The sequence below is a fragment of the Peromyscus leucopus genome, chromosome 17, assembly GCF_004664715.2.
Source record: "Peromyscus leucopus breed LL Stock chromosome 17, UCI_PerLeu_2.1, whole genome shotgun sequence".
Taxonomy (NCBI): domain Eukaryota; kingdom Metazoa; phylum Chordata; class Mammalia; order Rodentia; family Cricetidae; genus Peromyscus; species Peromyscus leucopus.
The window spans coordinates 20400314-20418203 of NC_051077.1; the positions used below are offsets into that span (position 1 = coordinate 20400314).

A 17890-nucleotide genomic window follows, 5' to 3' on the forward strand; every position below is an offset into this window, starting at 1 on the left:
AGTAAGTTATGTTTTCCCAAGAATTTGTTTTATCTAATGCTTAAGTGTGTTGACTCAAAGTTGTTCATAATATACACATTTTAAAACCTATATGAATAGATGTTTTATTGTTGAGCAACCTATATTTTAGTTCATTTATTCTTTAGTTCTCTTGTATCTGTTGTTCATTACCTGTTTCTGATGTTTTTAGAATTTATTCTGTTTCTTACTCTAATATTTCACCTAGGATAGTCCTAGTACTCGAGAGAACACCTCAGCACAAGCCCTTAGGATTGAAACTCTTTCATCTTATCATAGAAAAGTAAACAATGTGTATATAAATATATGTAATACTTACAGTACTACTGTGTAATAGAAATGGCCATGAGTCTGTGATACATAAGTGTAAAAAATGACTTATTAATGTGACTGGTTTATTTGGACTGAACTTTAAGAAATATTTATACAAGAAAGTTGTTAATTGAAAAGTAACAACCTATAGCTTAGCCAATGGAGAATATTGAACCCCATTGTTTTCTCGAGTAACATCTTTTGTCAGCTTTAAAATTAGCTTTTTGTGATACTGTCCTAAGCAAAAAGAAACAAAATTAATTTCAGAAACCTTCTTTATTAGTAAATTCTACTAGAGGAATGTTTTATAAGAAAACATACAACTGAAATCATTCAGTTTCTCTGAATGTGTAATTTAACTATAATGGCAATATTGAACACTTGGCCCTTCAAGTACATTCAACCAACCAACCATTTTGTACCTTATTTGTTGTTAGTAATAAATCATGACTAATTGAGAAGTTTTTATAGTATCAGTTTCTCTAAATTATTCTTCGTTTTCATTACTAAGCTGCCAGGTGGAGATGGCCTTTTTTTATTGTAGTTGGATATTGTAAAGATATTCTTGTTTGTTTGAGACAGGGTCATACTATGTAGTCCTTAGCTGTCCTGAATTGTAGACTAGGCTGGCCTTGAATTCACAGAGCTCTGCCTGCCTCTAAGGTACTCTTTTTAGGAGAAACTGGTTCACTAGAGTTTGCAACTGTGGATGGCTGAAGGAAAGGCTCATTTTCTTGCTGATTTCCTATTCTTAACCTGTGGTTAGAACATTGCAGGTCTCCTAGAGAGCACAGAAAGTAGGTAGACTGAGAGAGCCTCTGTAAACCTTTTATACACACTTACCTTTTGTCACTTGTCTGCAGAAATTTATCATCTCATAACTTGCTTTGTGATTGAATGTTTGAACTAAGCAGTTGTCATCAAGCAGCTCGTGAACCATATTACGAAATGGTATAAAAATGCCTATTCACATAAATTTCTTTGTATGGAAGCACCGGAACTTCCTTTAATAGCTAGTGTGAGTTTAATAGCTAGTTGGAGAAATAAAGGAGTGTTTGAAGGGCTGGAGAGATGGCTCAGCAATTAAGAGAACTTGCTGCTCTTACAGAGGGCCCAAGCAAGTTCAATTCCCAGCACCTACATGGCAGCTCACAACTATCTCTTAACTCTAGTTACAGGGCATCAGATGCCTTCTTCTGACCTCAGTGGACCCTGCATACATGTAATACACATACATGCACACAAGCAAAATACCCATACACAAATATAATAAAAATTTAAAAAGGAAACATTTATTAAAAAAGAAAAAATTCTGTTTGAAGAGTGTGGACTGGAGGGAGAAGGAGGAGTGGATGGAGAAAAAAGAGAAGTTTCTTCATTAATACTAGTACAATGTGGAGCCTGAGTTAAAGATTGTAGACTGTCTTGTGAAGCAATAACCAGTTGAACAGTGACTTGTTAGCTATCAGCTAAGTATAGGGATGGTCATCAGTAAGCTACATGTGAGACTCATAACTAAAACTAGAAATTATGATTTAAAGAAAATTGTAGTAAAATGGTATATAGAAAAATGAGCTTTTATAGAATAGAATGTTTAGCAAGAACTTTACCATGTTTATAAAAATCATTGGTGGAAGTTTTTAAGCTTTTTGGGAATGGAGAGGCTTTCGGCTACCCATTTGTAATCCAGTAAATACAAGAGAGTGATCTATTGAACATTTTCTTATAATATATAAAGTATTTTGAATTTATTCATTTTCTATTTGGGGTAACCTGGTAAATTGCAATGGAAACCTGTTGACAGTGTGACTAAGAATATATCGTTACTCAGTTTTCTTTGAGTGCTTTCAGATTACTCCTACATTGTACTGCCATACTTCCATAGATGGGTAAGAAGCATTTCTGTTAATCTTAACTTGGGATTGATTTTAGGCCACCAACAAAATGGAAATGAAAGAGAATGATAAGACATGGAGAATGAGCCCAGACAGTGAATCTTCATGGACTACTGATGCAGAAGCCAGTTCTGGGAAGAAATTCACCATTCCAAAGATCAGGAGGACAACTGAGAAAGGTAAAAGCTTATACAAAATGAGAACTTTTATAAAAATCCTGTTTCTCTGGTTCATTTCTGTTCATTCTGACTGTATTAAACTAGATCAAATCAAATCTTCCTTCCCGGATTAAAAAGAAATTATTTCTGCAATATGTTTCCCTGCTACATTAAACATTATTTTGAAAATTCTTTAAAAAAATTTTTTTCCTTCCCTCAAATACACATGCCTCTGATATGACACAAAATGGAGTACACACAGCTCCCAGTCTTCTCGATAATTACACTAAAACCCCTGGAGTTTCGCATGTAAAGCAAATGTATGCTAGGTTCAAAAAGAACAGAGAAGAAAGACCTGAGGAACCTGAGGCTAGGGAGTAGTTAACGATACATTTTCTGGATTTTTTGTTTGTTCCAACCATGATTCCTACCACCTAGAATACCACTTGGCAAAGGCTTTTCCTACAAAAAATTAAATAAAAGTCATATTTTCTTTGCCATGAGACTAAAAGTGAGGCATCTTACAGAGATGGGAGCTATTAAATACTATACTATTACTATGAAATTCCAGGAATTTGGGTGAGGGGCATGACTACACCTTTGTCATTAAATGTTAAGTAGAGGAAAGAGACGAGCAGGTGCACCTTGCCACCAAATGTGGTGTCAGAAGAAGCCAAGTAGGGTGCCTAGACTACAACAAAGTTAGCATTCTCTTTCCTTTACCAGGAGTGACCAAGTAGGGCGCCTAGACTACAACAAGGTTAGCATTCTCTTTCCTTTACCAGGAGTGACCAAGTAGGGAGCCTGGACTTTCCTGCCATCCTTTGCCTTTCAGCATCAGTAGATTCCATACTCCCTAAATCCTGGCCTTGTGTCAGTGAGCTGTCCCTTCTTACTAGGGTAGAGATGCAGAAAGCAAAATGCAGAGCTTGGTCTTCTACCACATCCAGGCATTCATCCCTCCCACAAACAAGTGGAGGCTGAGAAAGTAGGCCACGTACTTTCCCTGCCTGTGAGAGCATCCTCCAGAGTATTGGTGCATGCCCTATAGAGAACAAGGATTCCAATCCTGCCTTGTGGGATTAGCTGTTCACTTTGACTACCAGCAGTTTCCCCAAGCAGCATGGTTTTGGTAAAGACTTGACAAAATACAAGGATAGATATGCTCTAGAGTCTCATAATAGTACCTAGATGTCCAAGACATAATAAAATCTTTTAATATTGCCACCATTCAGGAAAAGTTCAACTTGAGTGAGAAAAGCTTCTTCATAAAAAAATTAGTACTCTGAGTACACCGGTTGGGATTATTTGAAAATATTTTACTTTTTAAATTTCTTCACATAGTATATTTTTATCATATTCTTTCCTTCCCCAAGTCCTCTCAGGTCTCTACCTCCCTATCCACCCATGTTCATGTTCTTTCTCTCCCTCAAAAAAAAAAAGGAAAAAAAATCAACTGAAAAGACAAAAAGCACTAAACCATAACCAAAAAGCACACAAAAACTATGGATCCCATTTTTGTTGGTAGCTACTCCTGAGCATGTGGCCTGCCCTGTGATGTGATTGATAGACCCAGGTTCATTCCATTGGAGAAACTTGTTTTCTTTCTCCTAGAAGGACCACTTTTAAAGCAGCCATCATAAATATGCTTCACTAAGCAATGACAACCTTGAAACAAATTAAAAAACAGAAAATTGCTTCAAAGAAATAAAGTAGGTAATGAATAGCCAAATAGAAAGCAGATGTGTTGTACATTCTTGGAATCCTGGCAGAGGAATAAAGTTCACAAGTTCAAAGCCTTCCTCTCTACATAGTAATTGAAATAAAAACTCTTGCAAAACCTATAAAACTGCAAGGAGAAATAGACAAATCCACTATTATATTTGAAAATTCAGCACCTCTTCATCAGAGATGGATATATTCAGCAGATGAAAAATCAGTAAGATTGTAATGGAACTCAACACCACCATCAGTTATCTGGATTTAATACTTAGCTATACACTAGTCCAGTGATAGTATAGTACACATTCTTCTTAAGCTCACATGAGACACACACACAAAAAACACACACACACATCTGTGCCTTAAAATATACCTCATATAAAGCCTATTCTTAGATCAGAATGAGATTTAAAACATTGAAATATCAGAAAAGATAGCTGGAAAATCTTCAAATACTTGAAGATTAAACCAACACTTCTTAAGTAACATAGCTCAAAGACTAAATTACAAATGAAATTTTAAAGCATCTTGAACTAAGTGGAAATGAGAACACAAGATTTGGGGGACACAGTAAAAGCAGTGCTTAGAGGTAAATTCACAGCATTCAGTGGATATATTAGAAAAAGATAAAGATCAACAACTTTGGTTTTGCATTGCTAAGAGTGCCAAGAAGAGAAGTATCACTATAGATCTCATGGACATTATCTTCTTAGTATATGACTAACTCTGTGCCCAGTATTTCATACACTAAATGAAGTGTACACTTCTTGAAATACGCAGTAAACCAAGACTCACACGAAGAAATAGGCAGGGCCAATGAGATGGCTCAGTAGGTAGAAGCACTTGCCACACAAACTTGACAACTTTAGTTTGCTCCTCAGAAGCCACAGTGGAAAGAGAGAACCAACTACTCAGAAGTTGTCTTCTCACATCCACATACAGACATGCCCATTCTCAGATAGATAGGAACATTGTATGCACACAAAAAATAAAAAGGAAATACACCATCTGTATAAGTCTATATTAGAAATCAAATTAATAGTTATACATCTGCATTGAAAGCACCAGGCCCAATGGGCTCACTGGTGACTATTCTTTATACATTTAGGAAATAAAGTATACCAATTCTCAGTAATCTCAATAATCTCTTTAAGAAGATAGAGCCAAGCATGGTAGCGAATGCCTTTAATATCAGCACTCTAGGTGCAGAAGCAGGCAGATCTCTGAGTTCAAGACCACTTTGGTCTATATAGTAAGACCTTGTCTCAGAAAACAACAAAAAGTAGAATCAGGAGTCCAGTTCCAGACTATTGGTCCACAAACTCTCTTTAGGCACAAACCACATTTCCTGAATAAATGGAGCTACCACTCTTAAAAAAAAAAAAAAAAAAAAAAAAACCACTTTATAGCAAATGGAAACCACCACAGAATAACCACAACTAGATACACTGTGGAGAGCCAAGCTCCAATAGATATATATCTACAACACAGCTCCTGCATCTGTGGCTCAGGGAACATCTAAGAAGAAGGTGCAGAAATGTTGTAAAACCCAGAGTACCAGGAAGTCTACTGTGAAACAGTCTCTCACAGAAATGACTTTATAAACAGAACTGGAAAATTGGTAATATTAATGGACATGTTAACATGGAAGGAGGAAAATTTCAAGGGGTCCTATCCTAGACAAAGAACTACAGGCAGCTAATGACAGATGAGAGACAGAGAATTAGGGCGGAACCTTTTTCCTGGTTGTCAGTTGAACACTGAAACCATATACACACAACAAAAATGGACACAGCATGTTGTATTTATATACATTTGAGTCCATCTTTACCCTAATACCAAAACAGGGCAAAGGCGTAATTGATCTGTGCTTTGTTTTTATGTAGTCTATTAAAATACTTGCAAACCCCGCAGTGAACATTAGGAAGTTAAATACAACAATGTATGAAAAAATTTCGGGTGAGTGAGATAGCTTTGTGGAGAAAAGCACTTACCACCAAGCCTGATGACTTGAGTTCAGTCTCAGAACTCACATGGCAGGAGGGAAGAGCTGACAGCTACAGATCATTCTTTTACCTCCCACAAGTGTGTGTGTGTAATTTTAAATATTCATCAGCTTTTACTGTCATCAGTTGGAATGTATCCCTCGGGGATGTAGGGCTAATTCAACATTAGAAAATGGTATATATGTCAATATATAAAGAAAAACATGAGTAATGCAATAAGTACAAACTGGCATTTGAAAAAAAAAAAAGCTTGACAATTAGTAAAATAGAAATAGAATGTCCCAACTTTTGTAATACAGGTTTAGTATCCCTCATCCTAAATTCTGAAATCCAAAATCCCTTGAAAACCAAACTGTTCCAAAATGCAAAACTTTTTATGATGCCATCATGATGCTTTAACAATTAAGGATTTAGTATTTCAGACTTTTAAATAAGGGTACTTGAGCGATGAAGTCTGTCCAGATACACTAAAATTTGAAAAAGTCAAAAACCTGAATACTTATTCTCAACTACTGAGAATAAAGGATAGTCAAAATGTGTTTGCAAAAAGCCTAATGAATTTGAAACAGTAAAAACTTGAAGCTTAATTTAAACCCTAAGATCAAGTCACAACTGTTTGTTTTCACCACTTTCATCTAAATACTGAAAGTCAAGCAATTGGAAGGAAAGAAATAAACTGCTCTTATTCTTAGATGGTATGATTGTGGATGTAAAAAATCCAAAAGAATCAATATTTAATGCTCATAAGCAACTTTAGTGACATGTTGGATTTGAAATTTTAAAAACCCACTAGTACCCATTATATTAGTATCTAAAATATAGTACAAGTTCATGGGGAGAAAACTACAATTCTGATTTAAAAAAAAAAAAAAACTTAGAAAAGATTCTAATGGAGAGATACTAGTTCATATGTACAGAGACTTACTATGGCCAAAAATGTTTTTTCACAGCTAGAATTGTAGACTCATTCCAATCTGTTATCCCAACAACTCTTGTTGAAATCAACAAATTGATTCTCAAGTTAATATGGAGAGGCAGAAGTTCCATAAAGCCAACTTAATAGTGAAGAATAATAGAGTCAGAGGAGTAAAACTACCACCAGATTCCAGTACATACTGTGAAGTTTCAGTACTAAAGGCGGCAGTGTGATGATGGAAGAAGCAGAGACAAATAGATCAGCGTCCCAATAGCCGAGTAGCCTGCACAACTCTTAACTCTGACAGAGGTGCAAAGCATTCAGTGGGGTGAAGATAGTGTCGTCAACAAAGAGTGCTGGAATGACTGGATAGTCACATGCAAAAACCTGAGGATAGAGACAAAGTTAATATAACTCACAAAAATTGGTTCCAAATATGCCAAACATAGAAACAAAACTATAAAACATACGCCTGTTGGGCATGGTGGCACATGCCTTTAATCCCATCACTCAGAGACAGGCAGGTAGATCTTCTAGTCTATATAATGAGTTCCAGGACAGCCAGGGTGACAGTGTGACCCTGTCTCAAACAAAACAAAAACAGCCTCAGATAGTGTACTGGCTGGTTTTGTGTCAACTTGACACAAGCTAGAGCCATCAGAGGAAGGAGCCTCAGCTGAGGAAATGCCTCCTTGAGACCTAGGTATAAGGCATTTTCTCATTTAGTAATCAATGGGGAGGACCCAGTCCACGGTGGGTGGTGCCATCCCTGGGCTGGTGGTCCTGGATTCTATAAGAAAGCAGGCTGAGCAAGCCAGGGGAAGCAAGCCAGTATGCAGCTCCCCTCCGTGACCTCCAGGTTACTGCCCTGTTTGAGTTCCTGTCCTGACTTCCTTCAGTAATTAACAGCAATGTGGAAGTGTAAGCCAAATAAATCCTTTCCTCCCAGCTTGCTTTTTGTTCATGGTGTTTTGTCACAGCAATAGACACCCTAAGTAAGATAGTTAACTCGAGAGAGTCTAGATGACCTTAGATTTAACTGTAACTCAGTTATAGTGCCAAAGGCATAATCCAAGAAAGTGATGATTTAGCTGGACTTAACTAAAATTGAAATGGTGTGCTCTGAGAAGTACTGTCAATGGGATGAAGGACAGGGACCTCCCCAGTTTTACAGGTAGTCCTGGTGCTGGCCTCATGATACAATGTAATGTGACACCCAGTCTGGTTCTGAAATGGGGAAGCTACCTGATTATTTAGAAATTGGTGCCACTTTGCTGATAGGTGTGGAAATAGGAAAATTTTGGGAGGTTTTTGCATAGATCCTCTGTGTTGAGCCTCTATCAGTCAGCAGGTGGTACAGATTAGAGTGGAGTTGTAATAAGTACAACAGTGTTGTACTATGTTTTTGAAATCAATGAGATGGAACAGCCTTTGGAATACATTCAGAAGCACCCTGAGGAACTCAAAGGAACCAAAGGGACACTCATGAAAAGCCCTGTTACACTCCATAGCATTCAGTTGTAGACATTTACTTTTCTAGTACCATACTTAAAGCTGTTTTTGTTCCTTTCTTTTTGTCCAAAAGCTGATGTGAAAAGAGTAAGCTGCTATATCGAACCATAGCATTCAAACATTCGACAAGGATCTAACTAGGTCATCAAACAACTACTGATGGGCACATGAAATTGGTCACCTATTTTTCTTATGATTACAAAACTGTCACTACTGATAGCAGCACTATAAAGCTCAGGAAGTTGTAGTGAAGTAGAGGCTTTTTAAGAATGTAAATATTGTTTCGTTAATGCTTGAGATAGGGTACTACAGAATCGTGTTGATTTCAGATTTTGGAAGTCAAACCCTTATTTTCAATCTGTAAAAACATGGATAAGTACCTCAATTCATTTTTGTCATACACCTCAGTAATGATTCAGAAATTGGGTGGCGAGGTTTGTGTATGAACAAATCCATTGTGTTAAAAAAAATTAACCTTGGTTATAAATTTTGAATTTTATACAAAAAGCTACAGACTTTGATAACTTGTTTACAAAACATATAAGACTATTAATTCAAGCATGGGAACAAACCTTAAAAGCAATAGTGAGAAAACAGACCAAAAACTGGATCAAACACCTTAAGAGAAACTTCAGGAAAGATGATAGAAGATAGTGTAAAAAAGATGATTTATGCTGGGTGGTGGTGGTGCACATTTTTAATCCCAGCACTCTGGAGGCAGAGGCAGGCAGATCTCTGTGAGTTCGAGGCCAGCCTGGTCTACAGAGCGAGTTCCAGGACAGGCTCCAAAGCTACACAGAGAAACTATCTCAAACAAACAAACAAAAAAATTAACATCATATATTATTGTGGATATGAAAGTTAAAACAATTAGATACCACTACACACCTAATGGCCAAAATTTAGAACACTAATTGCATCAGATGCTGGGGAGGGTATGGAGCACAGGACCATATTTATTACTGGTAGGAATACAAAATGTTGCTGCTGTTTTGAAACAGTTTAGCAGTTCAACCATATTCTTGACATACACCTTATCTTTGCATGGGAAGGGCCTTAAGAAGTGCTAACAGAAGCTACCAGGTTTGTGTAATTACTAATAATTATCCACATTGTGGAGTCACTGTGATTTAAGTTAAAGATTAGTAGCCTAAATTCTGGGGCTAACTTATGTCTGTATGTATTAACCATAGATAACTCTAATAGGTATGTGCAGATAAACAAGGCTAATGTTTTCACATACATCAAGTGTAGGAGGTCAACATTAACTATAACTGTGGTCCAACCTTAACTATATAAATTGATGCCTTCATTTGTTAATGAAGTTTCCAAACTCAGCTATGCTCTTGTCATTGTACAGATGTGCAGTGTCATTTTCAACACAAATAACTCTTTCCCTCCTTCTTCATCCTTAGTTTACTTGTCTTCGTGTTTCACCAATACTAGAGAGTATGACTTCATACATGGCACTCTGAAGCAGTGCAGGCTTAATACAAGCTGTGACCTGCAGGTCACATGGCAGTTTGGAGATACCAAACTGGTCCGCAACGAATATCTCGAAAAACAGTTTTCTGCTAAGAGGTAAGTGTGTGTGGCTGAAGTATGTTTGCCATTGTTGGGGTTCTTTTTGTTGCTTTTTGGTTTTTTTGTTTTTGTTTTTTCCGAGACAGGGATTCTCTGTGTAGTTTTGGAGCCTATCCTAGATCTTGCTCTGTAGACCAGGCTGGCTTCAAACTCACAAAGATCTTCCTGGCTCAGCCTCCCGAGTGCTGGGATTAAAGTCTTGCACTACCACCACCTGGCTGAGATTGTGTTGGTTTTAATCATGGAGTCTTGCTAATTTATTTCTGTCACTTGAAAGTTAGTATTACTAAGAAAGTGAGCATAGCTGATTTAGTAAGAGTTACTAAGGAAGGCTAGGGAGATAGCTAAAGTAAAGGGAAAGTGCCTGCTTTGCAGCATCAAGACCAGAATTGGAACCCTAGCACCTGTGTTAAATTCAGGCACAGCAGAGAGCATGTTTGTAACACCAGCTCAGGGGGGGCGGGAATGCATGTGGGACCCTGAAGCACGCTGACAACCAGCTTAGCCAAAGGGGTGAAGTCTGTTTGTTGAGTGGGACCACCTCTAAAACAGTGGTTCTCAACTTGTGGGCCGCAACCCCTTTGGGGGTTGAGCTACCCTTTCACAGGGGTCACCTAAGACCATGGGAAAACACATTCACATTATGATTCATAACTAGCAAAATTACAGTCAGGAAGTAGCAATGAAAATTACTTTAAAGTTGGGTGTCACCACAACATGAGGAACTGTATTAAAGGTCACAGCATTAGGAAGTTTGAGAACGACTGCTCTGTAAGTAAGGTGGAGAGCAACCGAGAAAGATGCCTGATGTCACCTCAGCCATGTGCCGGTATGCACACAAATACATGCATATGCCACACACAGACACACAAAGATTTACTAAGGAAAATAATACAGATTATTTCCTTCTCGTAATCTCTTATGATACTAACAATTTTAAGTGACATTTGTTTCATGCAATAATGTAGTCAGATTTCACATGTCCTTTTCTAATTTTATTTTTGTGTGTGAAGTGCACCTGCCTCTGTGTGCAAGTTAGAGGGGAGAGGTAGATTCAGGTAACTACCTGCATCACTGCGCCTTTGCTTCTTTTCATTTTTACTGTGTTTTACTTACTTTGTGTAGAAGTCAGTTCTTTCCACCATATGAGTCATTAAACTTACTAGCAGCAGTGTCTTTACCCAATGAGCCAGCCATCTTACTGGCCCTGTTACTTTTTAAAGAAATATTTATGACAATTTCCTACATATATACAATACATTTGGATAATCTGCTTCCCATTCCACTACTTCAGCTCCTCCCAGGCCCCACCACTGTGTTCCACTCCCATCTTTCTTCCTTTTCGTGACCTACTGAGATGTGTTACTGCTACCAGTATGTGCGTTGAGTGTAAGACCAGCCAATAGGAGCAAGGGTAGTTAATGTACCAGAGGCCAAACCCCTAAAGGAAACTCACTTTCCTTCTTCCCTAGAAGCCATCAACTTACAGGAGCTCCTCAGCTAGAGGAAAGACCTCGTGAGCCCTTCCTCATCCATGCTAGAATTTTGGATGGCTTGATCCTGTGCAGGCAACCAGAGCTGTGAGCTCATGAGTGCAATGGTTCTGACATGTCCAAAAGATACCAATTTGCAGCATGCCTCCACAACCTCTGTCTTACAGTATTCTGTGATGCTCCCAGAGCACTGAGGGGAGATGTGATACAGATGTTCTATTTAGGGCTAAGCACTGTGCAATCATTGATTCTCTGCAGTTTGTCCAGTTGTGAGACCCAGTCTTAACTGCCATCCAGTGCAGCAAGAGACTTTCCTGATGAAAGCTAAGAGCTGCACTAATATATGGGTTTAAAGATAACCATCTAGAAGGCAGTTTGACATTCTATCGAGTTAGCAGAATGATAGTAGGTTCTAGGTCCTCTGAGTTCCCCAACTACAGGTTCCTGGTACTGTGCATGAGTTCTATCCTGTGAAATGGCTTGAATTCCAACCAGAAAGTGGCTGGTTATGCCACAACATTTGTGCCTCTATTGTACCTTTGGGCACATCTTGCTACTCACTCTTTTTTTTTTTTTTTTTTTTTTGAGCTGCGGGCCGTTACTCACTCATTTTTGTAGCTTTCAGAGTTCACAGCCAATAAGATTGTTGATGATTTTTTGTTTCTCTCCCAAGCAGCTTGAGTAAGCACCTTCCAGAGCTATGAAAGCTAGCTAGCAGGGAGAAAGCTTCCAGATCAGTACTCACGTGAACACAGTTAATCCAGAAAGTCTGGATCTTTCACTGACCTTAGAGGTGTTTTGTTTGAAAAAGTTTAGAAATTTGAACTGGACTTCTGGGTACAAGAGTTACTGAATTTAATCCTCGTTTGTTCACATGTGTACCAGCGGAGTCCCCCCCCCCTTTTAAGAATTTATAAATATCTTAAATCTATATGAAAGTATATCATTTTAAATATTGTCTGTACTCACCTTGATGCTGTGATTAAATTCTTACATAAATGTTCATTTTTACATTGTTCATCCCATGGTTAATTTCATCTGTTTTATTAAGGATAGGTTCTAAGGGTAGGTAGAATTATAACAGTTTAGGAAAATGACAGTGAGAAAGATTGACTTGGGAGGCTCTGAGAAAGAAGCCAATCTGATATGAACAAGGAAACACAGTTTTCCTGGTAACGATAGCTCTCTTGGCATGAGACTACTATTTGGATGACCCAGTGCTAAGGGCATTAGGGCAGAAAAATGGGATAAAACCAGTCCTGATAATAATCTTGAGTTACCTAATAAATTACTCCAGATAAAGACCACCTCATAGCTGAGATTATGAAAAGCCATTTTTAAGACAGTAAATTGTCTATCCTTGAAGTCCCTACAGTCTCTCAACTGAAACAATTTTGTACTGGGAAAAAGATACCCCAAGTAAGTTATTCCAAAATATGGCTTTGGTTGAGGGAGGATAACAGACACCTCCCCTCTGTTTTTAGATGGGAGGTTGGGGATAACCTGTAGTTACTGGAGAAATTACACAAAAATGTCAGTATGTTTAGTGTTAGGGTTGTTACCTACTTAAATCAAAGATTACTTTTTTGAAGTAATAGAAAATTAAGATTCATAAAAGATATTTTCTGATTGTTATATCATCTCCACAGAGTTCAGCTTTGTAAGTTTAATAAAAGGAATTCATCTTTTTCAGAGTTTGTATGAATATAGGTTTAAAAAGAACAATATTTAACCAAGACTTAAGTTTGGGACAAAGCACAGGTCTGTCACCTTTGATATTTCCTAAAGATATTCTTTTCAATATTTCCTTCCTGATGAATAAACTCAAATTTATACAGTAAAGCGTTTTGCCAGGCATGGTGTTACACACCTCTTTCTAATCCCAGTGCTCAAGAGGCAAAGTCAAGGAAGATCTCTTGTGAGTTCCAGGACAACCTGGACTACAAATTGAGATCCAAGACAGCCAGGACTATTGCACAGAGAAAACCTGTCTTGGAAAAAAATTTTTTTAATGGAGATAGAGAGATGGCTCATTTGATAGTGTGCTCCCCCCCCCCATGCGCCCCCAACAGAAATATAAATTCAGGGCATGGCAGCACTCTCTAGTTCTCTACACAGATAGTGAAAGATTTTTAATGCAAGAAGAGAAGAAAAAATGCAGCTCCAAATTAAAATCCAGGTAAAGGTCATTATATATTCAATTTTATGTGATGAAAAAGTCTGAGACTTGTTACTAGGAAACAGAAATCCATAGTCTCAACCATTGTCTGAAGTTCTGCTATGGTTACAAGCTTTTGGAATTCTGAGAGCAAGAGATCTGACCTAGTTATTTAGAAGGATATACTTTACAGTGAGGCTCAGTTGACACTGGCCATTGCTGTACCATTCTTCACTTTTAAAAAAATGTATTTGTAGTTCTCTGTTCCCCCCCCCACACACACACACAGTTGTATTTTGACTGTGGATAATTTAATTCTTAGTAATGTGCTTTTTGAATGAATATAGACTCCATGGATAAGTATTTAGACCTATTAGAAATGAAGGCATGTCACACATTTCATGGATATAGAATGAGATGTAGGAAATGGATGGAATTTTTGGATAGTTCTCTGTGTGAACTGAATAGAAAATGGTGTTGTGTGATCACTGGAAAGGGTTTGTGTTGAATGTTGTTTATGAGAAGGGGTAGCTAGATGAATAGACTACTACTTTATAATTCTAGATCATTGTATATAACCTGACCCATCTGTTGCCTCACTCCCCTTGCTTTATTATCACACTGATATATAAGTATATTTAAGATAGTTCAGTGAAGGTACACTATGAGACTTGCTTGAAAATCCTGGGTTGGTGAAGTATGTTGTCACCTGGTCATTGACACAAAAAGGCATATAGGCCTCATTGTTGCTGGCATACCATAAGAGGCATCTGACATGGTTAAGATGGCATAGGGAAAAGGTTGAAAGGTTAAATTCAGAATCTGTCCATAGTAAAGAGTTTATGGGGTTGGAGAGATGGCTCAGTCTTACTGATCTTAGGGGACCCAGATTGATTCCCAGCACTCACATGGTGGATCACAACCATCCGTAAGTCCAGTTCCATGGAACCTGACACCCTCTTCTGGCTTCCATGGACTCCATTTATGCATGTGGTACACATATATACATATAAGCAAAACACCCATACATGGAAGAATAAAAAATATTTAAAGAAGCTCATAATACCCTCCCAAGACATCCTCAATATGTATGTTACCCTCCTTGGCAAAGTGTTGCTGGTGCAATTGAGTTTGCAGACCTTGAGATGTGGGGGTATCCCATTATCTAGGTGGATCAGATTTAATTACTTGAGTTCTTTTAAAATGGAATATGTTAAAAACATAAATCAGAGAGAAAAGATGAAGGGGCTGTGGAAAGACAGAGGTGGTGAGAGGGTCTTAGCCTGCTTTTGCTGACCGTGAAGATGAAGAAAATGCATTATAAGCCAGGGAATGTACAGGTAATTGCTAGAGGCTGAAAAGGCTTTGAATAATGAGCAACAAGACAGGACGTCATTCTGCTAGTACTAGTGAATTCTGCCAACAAGCAAGGGGGATCCTCCTCTAGAATCTCAGAAACAGGCCAGATATTTGATCTTAACCCAGTAAAACCCATGCTGGACCAAATAGCTGCATAACTGCTGTGAGATAAATCTGTGTTTCCTTACGTTTCTTGAAGTTTGTTACAGCAACAGTAGAAAACAGAAACCCTGCTTTATCTCACAGGAGTAGCAAGTTTGTTTCTTAAACTGTTGAATCCTTGTCTCTGACTATATATCATGTACAGTTATGCCTCCCAGTTGTGGTTTTGTTTCCACAGCCACCGTGGTCCAAAACTACTGAACTCAAAATTCCAAAATTGTTATTCATAATTTTAACTTTTCATATTGCTGCATCACAGTGAAGTTTGACACTGTACCACATGCATAATCCTGCCTGGAATGTGAATAATTATTTTGCCCAGTATATCCACATGTTATATATCAACCACCCATGATCAGTTTGTAGCTTTCTCCAATATCAGATCAACTGAAGTATCATAGTGCTTTTCCCCAAAGGGTAGCAGTGATGAAGCTGCTAATTCAGATATACCAGAGAAAAGCCATAAAGTGCTTCCAGGTGGTAAAACTTACAAAACTAAGTTGTGATTAGTGAGGATTCCAGGGTCTATGATACACATCGTATGTCCTTGAATTAGAAACAAGGAAAAGGTTTTGCTGTCACACCTCAGACTACAAACATAATAGCCAGCAAGCATGATTAAGCTCTTAGAGTATTAAATTACAGAGTTCGGTGGTGGTGGTGGTGGGGGGGATCCTCAGTAGTTAGAATACTTGCAGTGCAAGTGTAAGGATTGGAATGTAGTTCCCCAGAAACCTACAATGTGAGGGGGGCATGGTGGCCTGCCTATAATTCTAGCCTGGGAAGGTGGAGATGGGATCCCCAAAGTAAGCTGGCTAGCAAACCTAGCCATGTCATTGAGTTCTGGGTTTGATTGATAGACCCTAGCAAATGAAGAAGGTAGAAGAGTGATGGAGGACGTACATACATACCTACACACTTGCAAACATGTATGTCTACATACACAGCAACAGTGGGTAAAAATTACAGGATTTGGCACTGTGTGCAGCTTCAGACATCTGAGATTTCTTGGCATATTTCCCAAGACTTAAAGCAGAAATATTGTATTACACTTCCAGCTGGCTAGATGTTAAGTACTTAATCACTAACAGTCTGATGGCAATTGAGTTCCCTGTCAAGCTTTCCAAAGAACCGCATTTCATTTGTTTTCTAACAAACATATAGTATATAATGCTTTTCTCCTTTATGCACACCAAGTACCTAAACAGTACATATATTCTTTCGTTGCCAATTAAATTTAGGCTATATTTACCTTATAGGCGATAGATAGATAGATAGATAGATAGATAGATAGATAGATAGATAGATAGATAGATAGATAGATACACACATACATACACACATACATACATACACACTCACATAGAGCGATCATTTATACAGACCAGTTGCTGTCTACCTACTATGTGCAAGTTATCTTATGGCATAGGCCTTCACGTGAAGGAAGCACTTGCCCCATATTTGGCTTCAGAGATTTTCAAACAATCTTTGGAAAGACATATAAGATTCTAATTTTGTTTCTCCTGGCCATTAGTAACTCTATGCAAACTAGCTTCTTTATGGAGTTTTCTAACTTAAGTCTTTTATTACTGTTTTTTACTTAGTAATTAATAATATAGTAGTAAAAAGAAGAAAAAAGAAAGGCCACAGTGACAGGTCTGCAAGCAGGAGTGCTGCAGATTTCAATGCTTGAGTGCCAGGTTGATTTTGAGCTTTTTATTTCAGAGCTTAAAGTATGTTTAGGGATCAGGCTCTGATAAATTTGTTCCTTATTAAGATTGCTGCATAAAAACGTGAGAAAAGTTCTCAGAAAGTTATTAACTCTAAATATTTTTTAATTTTGAGTGTGTGTCTGTGTATCTTTGTGTCTTGTTCTCTGCCTTATTTTTTGAGCCAGTCTCTTACTGAACCTTTTATTTCAGCTAGAAAAGCAGGCCAGAAAGTCCACATGATGCACCATCTCCCCATCTCTCCAGCATGATTTACAGGCTTGGGACACCATGTCTGCCATTTGTGTCTGCTGAGGATCTGGACTAAGGTCCTCATACTTGCCTAGGAACACTTCACCCACTGAGCCATCTCCCCAGTCTCTTGATTTTGTAATACTCAAGATAGATATAACCTTTAGCTTGGAATCTGTGATAGAGCCCTTGGTGAGTGTCCGTTCTTCATATGCTTACCTGAGTATACATTACTATACACACAAAAGTCTGTTCAGACTCATGGCGTCTTTCATCTCCAGAGGAGACATTGAGACTAAAGTCAGAATGGCTTGCAGTGTCCAAAAGACAGAGAGAAAATTGCTCTGTGAATTTTAGGAATTTCAGACAGGAACAGCTTGCCACATTAGTGCTATATTGAGGACTAAAAAGATCAAGTGAAACTCCTTTGCTGACCTTGAGAGATTGGAGAATGTAAAGTAAAGGTCAGGAGTGGTGTAAGAAGACCCCTAGGAAGCAGTCATCCAGACACAACAGAACTGATACACAGATGAACTCACAGAGACTGTGACAGTATACACAAGACATGAACAGATTCAAACCAGACAAAACACGGGCAGTCCCAGCACAGAGAAGGAGAAATGAACACAGAGTA

The 17890-nt window shown here is 38.1% G+C and overlaps 1 protein-coding gene across 3 annotated transcripts in view; it reads left to right on the plus strand.

Annotated features, from left to right (window-relative positions):
- Tex15 (testis expressed 15, meiosis and synapsis associated) overlaps window positions 1-17890 on the plus strand; it is a 70370-nt gene that overhangs the window by 20783 nt on the left and 31697 nt on the right. For all 3 annotated transcript variants that reach the window (XM_028877190.2, XM_037211678.1, XM_037211677.1), the window contains 2 exons: window positions 2263-2404; window positions 9955-10120. In XM_028877190.2, the coding sequence (XP_028733023.1) occupies window positions 2275-2404; window positions 9955-10120 (296 nt within the window). In that variant the 5' untranslated portion in view covers window positions 2263-2274. The remainder of the gene's footprint in view (window positions 1-2262; window positions 2405-9954; window positions 10121-17890) is intronic.